General features: G+C 30.4%; 1 protein-coding gene and 1 long non-coding RNA gene across 5 annotated transcripts; one reads left to right on the top strand and one right to left on the bottom strand.

Moving 5' to 3' along the window:
* Positions 1-1655: 1655 nt before the first annotated feature.
* On the bottom strand, positions 1656-10770 carry LOC138932934 (glutathione S-transferase theta-3). Of its 4 annotated transcripts, none has more exons than XM_070295256.1 (6): positions 10599-10770; positions 8747-8974; positions 8501-8651; positions 7751-7931; positions 7607-7665; positions 1656-4531 (listed from the first exon to the last, which is right to left on the bottom strand). In XM_070295256.1, the coding sequence occupies exons 2-6, from the start codon at positions 8944-8946 to the stop codon at positions 4340-4342; spliced, it is 783 nt and encodes a 260-aa protein (XP_070151357.1). In that variant the 5' UTR covers positions 8947-8974; positions 10599-10770; the 3' UTR covers positions 1656-4339. The 4 variants fall into 4 exon arrangements, with proteins under 4 accessions (XP_070151357.1, XP_070151359.1, XP_070151360.1 ...); XM_070295258.1 differs by lacking the exon at positions 1656-4531 and adding an exon at positions 4538-6194 and having other exon boundaries at positions 10599-10766; XM_070295259.1 differs by lacking the exon at positions 1656-4531 and adding an exon at positions 6277-6729 and having other exon boundaries at positions 10599-10765.
* On the top strand, positions 2185-5384 carry LOC138932935 (uncharacterized). The gene is made up of 3 exons (XR_011446884.1): positions 2185-3315; positions 3714-4913; positions 5091-5384. It is a non-coding gene; the product is annotated as an uncharacterized lncRNA (long non-coding RNA).
* Positions 10771-11459: the final 689 nt, after the last annotated feature.

Here is an 11459-nt window from a genome sequence, read left to right as displayed (position 1 = left end):
CGTTTATTCAATAGAATGGACTTGTGTCATATTCATATTAAATGTATGAACAAGAAACAGTCCATCTTCGTAATAAAAACAATTGCCTTCCTATTGCTTTCTATATTTTGATATTTATTCAGTTATATTATTATTATTGATTATACGGTTTCTATACAGTTTAATTTCTGTATTAAAATTATCTATAAAAATAAGATAGATAAGTGATTGATATTTAAGATTATTTATAATCTTGTATTCAATATTTATATTCAGTATGGTATAAGCTTTGTAAATATATACTGTTTAATTTCTTTTAAAAAAAATTTCCTTTCTATTGAATAGATTAAAAAAAAATCGCATCCATATAAATACTGCATAATGTAGTACTTTATATTTTGCAGGAAAAATGTCAAACTTTAAATTTTTACAAAAAGCAATGAGATCCTACAAAAAAACCTCACAAAGATAAAAAAAAATACGCCAAGTATATAAAAAAAATCCCAACTTGTACGTAAAAAAAGTTTAATATTTATCCTTAAAAAATAACGATAAAAAAATTTCCTTGAAAAATAATTTTCATAAAAAATCAAAAACTAAAAAATGAGTTTCTTCTAAAAAATAACTCTAAAAAATAAAAACCTTTAAAAATTCAAAACTAAATATAAAATCAAGTTAACTAGCCAAGTACATAGAAGCCGTTCAGTTTGTAATTTGAAATAATATTTGTTTGATAAAATCAGTCTTGCATTTATAGAAACAGATTTTCTCGAGAAAATTAAGATACACTTTATTTTTATAGAATTACATTATTATGTCTCCCCCCAAATAAATATTATATATAATATATAAAATAGCACAAATATATTGCGGATTTTATTACAAATGGTACGTCATAAAATTACTTAACTCTTAATGCAATAACGTCGATCACATCGATCACCAATTTCAAGTTGTTTTGAAATTAATCATAAGCTTTACCAGATAATGTAACGAAAAGGATTAAAATTAAAGTGACATAAAAAAACTTGGCGTGCCCGAGTCGCATTATAAGTCATTTATTTTTATTAATATATCGATAATGATTTCTGATAATTAACATATTGATAATGATTTCTGATAATCTTTTGGAAATTTTTATTTCAGATCGGGCACGCCAAGTATTTGTATGTCACTTTAATTTTAATCCTTTTCGTTACAGGCCTATCTGGTAAAGCTTATGATTAATTTCAAAACAACTTGATCACTTTGGCACGGGGCACTTTTAAACTGGAAATTGGTGATCGATGTGATCGACGTTATTGCATTAAGAGTTAAGTAATTTTTTGTATTTATTTTTTTGTGAATTGCATTAACAAAATAATGTCAAACAAGGATTGATAATCGTGCTATTTCTCTATCCCGTTGATATGATACACGAAGTATCATCGATATTATACCCAGATAGCCAAGAATGTTAAAATCACGTTTTGCCAAAGCTTTGCGACAAGGTTTGCTTTAATTTTGACAACAATTGTCTAGCAAACGTTTGTCTTGTTTTGGTTTGTCAAAAAGTTTGAAGCAAATTGACGGCAACATTTTTTGTCTCACGATGCTGTAAATAATAGAAAAAGGTTTGCTCGTAAATTTTACGCAAAGAAGAACATGTATGATGCTATTCACGGTGTAACATAAACTTTACATCAATTAGTAGCAAATTTTATTATACACGCTATAATAGCAAATTTACGACAAGAGCAAACCTTATTGTACACAATATGATAACATATTTACGAAAAGAACAGAACAAACTATACTCTGGCACAACGAGATGCAAAATTCACGCAAATAACAGAGCAAGCCTTGCCATGCATGGCATGACAGCAAATTTACAACTTTACTTTATTACAAACTTTGCAAAAATATAGTATTCAGCCGATAGTTCGTTTGTTCATCGTTATGCGACGCGCTATATGCATCCATCTCGTATTTAATTTTTAGTCATGAGAACTATATAAAGCTTGCAAAAAGCAACTGACAGAAGATTAAAAATATAATTATTTCTATCAGTTCAATTACAGATACAATCCCAAACATAGGGAATTAAGATATTGGACTGATTGTCTCTCTTAGATCGGACAGATAAATGTCTAAAAAAGTTTAAATCATCCGTTTATTGTTTACTTAAAATGTAAATATATATATATATATATATATATATATATATATATATATATGTATATATATATAAAATTCATATATTCATTATATTATGAATTCATTTTCAATTATTTATATATTATTATCATCTCATAATTATAATAAATGCCACTTAAGACTCTTGTCTGCTCGGTCGCATATTCTTAAACGACGCGTCAGAAAACATGATGGATTGCTTCAGAAAAAATATTCCTCTCTGCGAGATTTATCGTTCCTCAGAGTTTGTCGCAGAGTTTCTGAATCATCCTATACAGAGAATTATCACTAATTTGCTATCATGCCGAACACGGCAAGGTTTGCCCTATTCTTGTCACAAATTTGCTGTCATCCCGTGCACGGCAAGGTTTGCTCTATTCTTGCAACAAATTTGCTATCATCCCGTGCACAGCAAAGTTTGTCCTGTTCTTGTCACAAATTTGCTATCATGCCGTGCACGGCAAGATTTGGTCTATTATTTGCGTAAAATGTGCATCACACTATTGCGACAAACCTTGCCAACAAAAGCTAAACTTTATCCGGACACACCTTGTTACAATTTTGCTGTAAAAACATGCTCGGGTTTGCTGCAAACTTTGTGCAAAGTTTGCATCATTTTGCTTGCAGGGTAGTAACGAAGCAACAAGTTATCAAGTCTAACAGGCACCCTTGTCTTACATCTTATGTATTTGTTCACTCTGTTACCTATTATTCTACTATTATTATTAATCAACATACAGTTTTACGTATAATTTTAACTATAATTTAAACATATATATACACATATGTTTATATACAAGTATAAAATTCTCAAAAAATAGGCGCCCATTAATGTTATTGCATTACTGCTTTCTGCCACGAGAGGCCAGAAAGCATTTTCAGGTTGTATTTCGACCGTAAAGCGATACGTTAGAGGAACAAGGATAACACGCGATTGTCGCTCCTTATCTAGATTTATCTCTCAACGATCGCTTTCGTGTGCTCAACGTATCGGTGTGTGCTTTCATGGATACTACACACATACGCGATGAAAGAGAGACAAAGACGGCGCCAACATCTCTTTTTGTCAAGCAATCAGTGTACTATCGAAAAGATCGAAAAGTGGATGTAACACGGATATGAACCATATGGAGATTTGAGCGACAGTACCGAAAAGTGGATGTGAGTAAATGTTCCCAATTTCTAAAAGTGGATGCACGGCGCTGCTCTACGGCTTAGAAAAAGTCCCACGAAAATCGCGGGCATTGCCTCTCTCAGGCTTCTCTCTGATAGTGACATTGTAGAAGTATGTTAAACACACACACACACACACACATATCCACACATACATATATGTATGTATGTACGAGGGTGAATCAAAAAGTTACTACTTTTGATTCGTGTATTCGTTATGTGAGAAAGCGATAAATACATATGTCATTGTATAGTTCCATCCTTTTTAAGAACGCCTGTGAAGTTTGCTAAATATTTGTTTGAATTATTTGAACACAAGCGTCTCGGGAGAAAGTATAAAATAGATAAAGTTGGAATACGAGCTATGACTTAGTTCTTTTTTTTAGAAGGAAAAACAGCTAAGGAGATCCATGAAAGAATGCTTCCTACATTGGGTGAATCTTGTCCTTTCTACGAAACTATACGATTTTGGGTGAATAAATTCAAATGTGGCAGATCGAGCATTGAAGATGTTCAGGACATCCAAAAACAGTCAATGAGTCAAGAAAACATCTATGAAGTCCTGGACATGGTTTTGAATGAACGTAGATTAAAATTGCATGAAATTGCAAAAGCCATAAGCATCTCAAGTGATCGGGTATTTTATATTTTACACGAAGAATTGGATATGAAAAAAACACTCCACAAGATGAGTGCCGCGATTGCTCACTCTAGAACAAATTCGAGTTTAATCATTACAACAATATCTGGAATTATTTAAGAAAAATCCGGTGAATTTCATGCGGTGATTTGTGATTATTAGATTTTGGATTCACCATTACACATCAGAAACAAAAATCAAAACAATAGACAGGAGGCCGTAACCCACTTAACATGTAGTATTTCCGATACATTGCTGCAATATTCTATTTGAAATATTACACCTTTCAACAATATTACAGAAATATTTCACAACATTTTTGCAATGTTTCAATGTCCACAATCATTTCAAATGCAACCTTGCTAAAAGATTTTAGCAATATTTCGATAATATAACTGAAATATTTCTGAAACATATCTCAAGTAGCAAACTGACGTCATAATAACGGTAAATTTTGATCACAAAATGACCACTTAGACATCCTAAGTTAGGTCTCATAAGATCCGAAAATGATGTCGATATGTCACATCCACGAGACTTTCTGATGTTTGTTTGACGACAAAACTAAAATCAATTACAGTAATAATATATAATAATATACATTAAAGTCATATATATTATAGATAAATTTAAATAATTTAATATATAAAATTAAAAATTTTATTTATATGGAAGTTAATTTCTGTTTTATATTTTAAATAGATAATAACGAACGATTTTCACTGATTTGGATAGAAATTGTCCGAATAAGTGGAAATCGGACATTTATTTGTTCGATTTTCTAAAAAGCAGTTCAATATCTGTATTTTCCGGGACGGAAATCGCAACAGAAATTAAACTGATAAAAATAATTACAATATTATTAACTGTATTTTGCAGGCTTTATATACATTCATGACAAAAATTTGAATACGGGTATAGATAGTGAATAGCGCGCTGCAAAGCGGTAAGCAAATAAACTATAACCTTAATACTAGTTACTATTCTGAAAGATTTCAGAAATATTGCAAATGCAATATTGTAAAAAAACATGATGCAGATATACATTTCTCAAATATTTCGGATACAAAGTTACAATTGAAATATTAATGAAATATTTCTGTACCGTTTTCGAACATTACAGTATTTCTGCAATATTATATGGCGAGTGGAAAACGAGTACTTTGAAGACCTCGAAGAAAATTACTTCCGGGAAAGAATTGGAATATTGGAAAAATGTTAAATTCAGTGCGTTGAACTTCGAGGGGATTATGTAAAAAAATAAAATAAAACTTGAATTTAAAATTTGTCTGCTATTTTGAAACAGGTTACTTTTTGATCCACCTATGTATGTATACATGTACAGGATGTCCTACACCACCCGTACACCTCTTTTCTTTCAAAAACTAAGCATTTTAGAGAAAAACGTTTTGAACAAAAATTGTATGGTTTTGAGGGGAACATAAGATGGTGTCATTGGTTTGACCTTGGGTAGCATTGTTAAGGTCAAGTCAAGGACACCTTTGATTTCCTAAATGGAACCCCCTATTTTTTATTGCATATTCTTATAGCTTATATCGAGAGCTTTCCAAAATACTATAATAAATATTTTTTCATTAAGTACTTTTTGAGTTATTTTGTATTTTAATCTGACATATTTTGATATAAAAAATTAAATATCTTGGAAAATATTTAGTTTTCGATAATCTTATCGTAATGCTTTTATGTACAGAATAATGAGACAAATCAATCAGCATAAAAAATAATCGTTTTTAAGAAAATTATTTACAATGTATTTTTTTAAACAATTATTTGTTTTTTTGCACTAATGAAAAAATACTTTATTGTAGTGTTTTGGAAAGTTCTCGGGGTAAGCTATAAGAATATGCAATAAAAAATAGGGCGTTCCATTTAAGAAATTAAAGGTGTCCTTAACTTGACCTTAACGATGCCATCCAAGGTCAAACCAATGATATCATCTTATGTTCCCCTCAAAACCATACAATTTTTGTACAAAACGTTTTTCTCTAAAATGCTTAGTTTTTGAAAGAAAAGGGGTGTACGGGTGGTCTAGGATACTCTGTACATATAACTCAGATAGCCAAGAATGTTAAAATCACGTTTTGCCAAAGCTTTGCGACAAGGTGTGTTTTAATTTTGACAACAATTGTCTAGCAAACGTTTGTCTTGTTTTGGTTTGTCAAAAAGTTTGAAGCAAATTGACAGCAACATTTTTTGTCTCACGATGCTGTAAATAATAGAAAAAGGTTTGCTCGTAAATTTTACGCAAAGAAGAACATGTATGATGCTATTCACGGTGTAACACAAACTTTACATCAATTAGTAGCAAATTTTATTATACACGCTATAATAGCAAATTTACGACAAGAGCAAACCTTATTGTACACAATATGATAACATATTTACGAAAAGAACAGAACAAACTATACTCTGGCACAACGAGATGCAAAATTCACGCAAATAACAGAGCAAGCCTTGCCATGCATGGCATGACAGCAAATTTACAACTTTACTTTATTACAAACTTTACAAAAATATAGTATTCAGCCGATAGTTCGTTTGTTCATCGCTATGCGACGCGCTATATGCATCCATCTCATATTTGATTTTTAGTCATGAGAAGTATATAAAGCTTGCAAAAAGCAACTGACAGAAGATTAAAAATATAATTATTTCTATCAGTTCAATTACTGATACAATCCCAAACATAGGGAATTAAGATATTGGACTGATTGTCTCTCTTAGATCGGACAGATAAATGTCTAAAAAAGTTTAAATCATCCGTTTATTGTTTACTTAAAATGTAAATATATATATATATATGTATATATATATATAAAATTCATATATTCATTATATTATGAATTCATTTTCAATTATTTATATATTTTATTATCATCTCATAATTATAATAAATGCCATTTAAGACTCTTGTCTGCTCGGTCGCATATTCTTAAACGACGCGTCAGAAAACATGATGGATTGCTTCAGAAAAAATATTCCTCTCTGCGAGATTTATCGTTCCTCAGAGTTTGTCGCAGAGTTTCTGAATCATCCTATACAGAGAATTATCACAAATTTGCTATCATGCCGAACACGGCAAGGTTTGCCCTATTCTTGTCACAAATTTGCTGTCATCCCGTGCACGGCAAGGTTTGCTCTATTCTTGCAACAAATTTGCTATCATCCCGTGCACAGCAAAGTTTGTCCTGTTCTTGCCACAAATTTGCTGTCATGCCGTGCACGGCAAGGTTTGGTCTATTATTTGCGTAAAATGTGCATCACACTATTGCGACAAGCCTTGCCAGCAAAAGCTAAACTTTATCCGGACACACCTTGTTACAATTTTGCTGTAAAGACATGCTCGGGTTTGCTACAAACTTTGTGCAAAGTTTGCATCATTTTGCTTGCTGGGAATATAACACATATAAATTTTAAAATTTTTTCAAAAAATATAAAAGTATCCAATAAATAAAATATTAAAAATATTATCATCTATCGTTTAAAACAAACGATATATGAATGTTACTGTTTTTAAAATTAAAGCTTAAAATTGAAGCTTTGAGTTGGCTTGGCTTCAGCAATTTTATTTAAAAATTTATGAGCTTCTTGATAATATGGACTTGTTGCTTCACCAACTTTTTTCATCCAAGCAGTCAATCGTGGTCTCCCTTTTCTCGGATCATAACCGGCCATACCTACAAAAAATTTTATTATTAAAATTGTGATACAGATATAGTGCCTTTTATAATGCTTGGGGAAGCAAAAATTTATATAACTTACGTGGTTGTTCCAGTTCACAAGCACAGAATATGTCAGCCACACTGATTGTGTTTCCAATTAAGAATTGCGTATCTTTTAGCCATACATTTTCGATAATGTCAAGACAATTACTCATACGACTTTCAAATTCAGCTACTTTTTCTGGCTTTGCTGGTCTGTTTTGCATAAGTGGATTAAGAAACTAGAATATAAAAAATAAAGCAAAAAGAATCTATAGATATATTTTTATGCAGCAGATATATAGAAAGTGGTACGAAATTTTTGGAGTATCCTCGTAAAAACAATTTAAAAAGTCTTAAGTAGTATTCCAAACACCATTTATTTCCGAGTAAATAAAACATATTCTGTTATTATAGATAGAACTTATTTCGAATATACATTGTATGGTATTTTATACGAGATCGCTCGTACACTCGTCCCTCACGAGCTTCTAAGGTCGACGACTTTGTTTAATCTGTTAGATTTTTATTTATGGATTGAAAATTATTGTCAATAAATACGAAACAAACCTGGAATTTTTGAACGTTTTGAATGATGTATTGAAATGAACAGAGGGCACATCGAACATCTGCTGTAGATTAAATTTATTTAATAACAGAAAATTCTTTATAACTCGGTAATAAATGATTTTTGAAGTACTATTTAGTAAAACTTTTTGATTCGTTTTTACGAGTACTACATACTTTTAAAAATTGATCCCACTTTTTTTGAACACCATGTATAAAGAAAGTATGTAAAAGTGATCATTACCTTTATTAAGAAATAAGATGCACAATGAAGTCTTGTATTGAGATGTTGCCATTCGAGATATTCATCAACTTTTGCTTGATGTTTTGAATCAGATGGATACCAATGATCATCTACTTTAAATTCTCTACATATGTATCGTGTAATCCCTACACTATAAAGAACAGTATTAAGATAATTAAAACAATGAAAACAAAAATATTTATTATTTTTATATTTCATATTTATTATTTCTTAGAAAAAAAATACCTTTCAATAAGTTTGAAATCATTATGCTCTATGACGGGGATTTTCTTGAATGGATTAATTTGTTCAAACTCTGAAGTATATTGCTCGAGATTTTTTAAATTTACAATCTTCTGCTCAAAAGGTATATCACATATTTTGAGAAATATGTATAGTGCTCTCGACGGTTGCGAGAGTAAATCATAATATAATTTTAAAGTCATATTTGAGCAAAAAAACTAAATAGTTTTTCTAGAGAAAGAAAAACAAAAGTAAAAATAGGTAATTATTTACATTAACGCACCTCGCCGATGACCTTGACCTTGACATATGTTGTCAAGGACATAATCCTGAGTAACTTTTTCTTATAACTTAATCGGCGACCATTACTTTTTGAGAATATAACCTAACCCAAACCTATTTCTGATATAAAATTAAAATTTGATTCAAGATACATTATATAACACAAACCAAATTTTCGTTTCGAATCTAACTTCAACTTTAAATATCTCAAAAACTATAAGAGACCGTCGATTAAGTTATAAGGAAAAGTTACTCAGGATCATATCCTTGACAACATATGTCAAGGTCAAAGTAATTGGCGAGATAAGACGTTAATGTAAATAATTACCTAAAAATAAAATACATTTTTATTCTTTTCTGACTTTAAGTTTTTAATATAATTATTATGTTGAATGTGTGTGTATATATATGTCCTATTTTAAATGCCGCAGGCAAATATCTCGAATAATATGGAAGAGACGAAAAAATGTGTCTCAAACAAAAGTTGTATGGTTTGAAAGGAGTTACAGATATAGTCTTAATCTTGAGTGACTTTTTCAAGACCAGGTTAATGTGATCGGTGTTTTCTTAAACAGAATCCTCCATTTTTCATTGCATATAGCTTATCTTGAAAACTTTTCAACTATAATAAAGTATTTTTCGAGTTATTTTATATTTTAATCTGACATATTTTGATATAAAAAATAAAATATCTCGTAAAATATTTAGTTTTCGATAATCTTACCGTAATACTTTTATGTACAAAATAATGAGACAAATCAATTAGTGCAAAAAAAAAAAACAAATAATTGTTTAAAAAAATACATTGTAAATAATTTTCTTAAAAACAATTATTTTTTTATACTAATTGATTTGTTTCATTATTCTATACATATGGTAAAAGTATTACGGTAAGATTATCGAAAACTGAATATTTTACGAAATATTTTTTATATCAAAGTATGTCAGATTAAAATATAAAATAACTTAAAAAGTACTTAATGAAAAAATATTTCATTATAGTGTTTTGGAAAGCTGTCGAGGTAAGCTACAAGAATATGTAATAAAAAATGAAGAATTCTATTTAAAAAATTCAAAATGATTTATATATGACCTTGACGGTGCTATTCGAGGTGTCATACTAATATTATTATATAAAGTGCTATTTAGAGCTTTACAACTTTTGCAAGAAACATTTTTCACGAAAATGCGATGTTTCCTCAAAAAACTGCTGATACTGGCGCTCTGTTATACTCTGTATACATATATATATATGTAGGATGTTTTAAAAGTTTCAATCACTTTGGAGATGATTGGGGACTCAAAAATAAGAAAAATTTAGTATGAACATAAATCCGGAAATGCATTGTTTTCGTGTTATCGCCATTTTTATGTTGAAATTTCAAATTGCTTTGCTTTCGAATTTTTTTGTCAAAATTGAAAGAAGAGATAGTTTTGTACTGATGTCTCTTGGCCTTCTTGTACCGTCTAGGTTAATACCAAAAGCGAAGAATATTAAGAAGAAATTAGATGGTTATTTCTTTGATCCCGATTTAAAAAAAACTTAACAACCTAAATTTGTACATATACTTACATATTTACGTACGATACAAATGCAACAGGTTTCGATAAAAGGTCAGTTTCAAAATCGTCAAAAATTATAGGTTAATGCAGATCATCAAGAAATTGCAAGTAATATTAGATTAAAGAAGTTATCCTAAAGTCCGTTTCCCACGATACAATTTTTCATACGAGTTTAGGGCCGGAGCATAGACTTTTGCATAAGCGCATAACCGTAAGCATAAGGAAATTGATTGGTCTATAAGCATATGCATAAGGAAATGAACTAATCAATTTTCTTAATCCAGATCTACCATAAGTCTAGTAAGCCTTAAGCCTTAAGAAATTGACTAATCACAAACTCAATAATTCTCCTCATACTTCATTGTGATTGGTCAATTTCTTAAGGGTAAAGGCTTACTATACCTTTTATATAAAGTCCTATATAATCAGAAAAGCGACAATGGCGTTCCGCTTGCTGATTGGCTGACCGCTACGGGCCCGTTCCACTTAACGACAGCACGCTCACGTATCATTTCATCTTTATTGTTCACCGAAAATTAAACAAAGACAGATAATGCTCGTGAGCGTTGCGGTCGTTAAGTGAATGTGTTCTATGTCTGCGGTTAGTTTGCACGTAGTGAATTCTACGTGTAAACTAATCGCAATCGGCGTACCGTAAGTGAGAAAAAAATATATTTGTAATGTTATTTAAAAAAAAAGATTTTGAACATCTCTGAGACATTTTTAAGACATTTTAGATTATACATGGACAGCTGCGGGACCAATATGGCGATCATGAAAAGCATGGAGGGAATAACGATGTCCTCAGATAGCCAAATTTATCAAAAGCAGATCATGCTAAGTGCCTGCTATCAACTATTGTTAGCAAAAA

Source organism: Polyergus mexicanus, unplaced genomic scaffold (genome assembly GCF_030449975.1).
Source record: "Polyergus mexicanus isolate NDT 795.1 unplaced genomic scaffold, iyPolMexi1.0 SCAF_5, whole genome shotgun sequence".
In the NCBI taxonomy this organism is placed as follows: Eukaryota; Metazoa; Arthropoda; class Insecta; order Hymenoptera; family Formicidae; genus Polyergus; species Polyergus mexicanus.
The sequence above is the reverse complement of the archived record's forward strand: the minus strand, read 5'-3'. Positions and strand labels throughout refer to the sequence as shown.

What these genes read in the sequence shown, in the direction of transcription:
- LOC138932934 (XM_070295256.1), bottom strand. Translation starts at nt 8,946, where the DNA reads ATGACTTTAAAATTATATTATGATTTACTCTCGCAACCGTCGAGAGCA. An exon ending in GATTTCAAACTTATTGAAAG is followed by an intron (nt 8,652 to 8,746) that starts GTATTTTTTTTC and finishes TGTTCTTTATAG; the next exon opens with TGTAGGGATTACACGATACA. An exon ending in TGACTGCTTGGATGAAAAAA is followed by an intron (nt 4,532 to 7,606) that starts GTTGGTGAAGCA and finishes AATTGATTTTAG; the next exon opens with TTTTGTCGTCAAACAAACAT.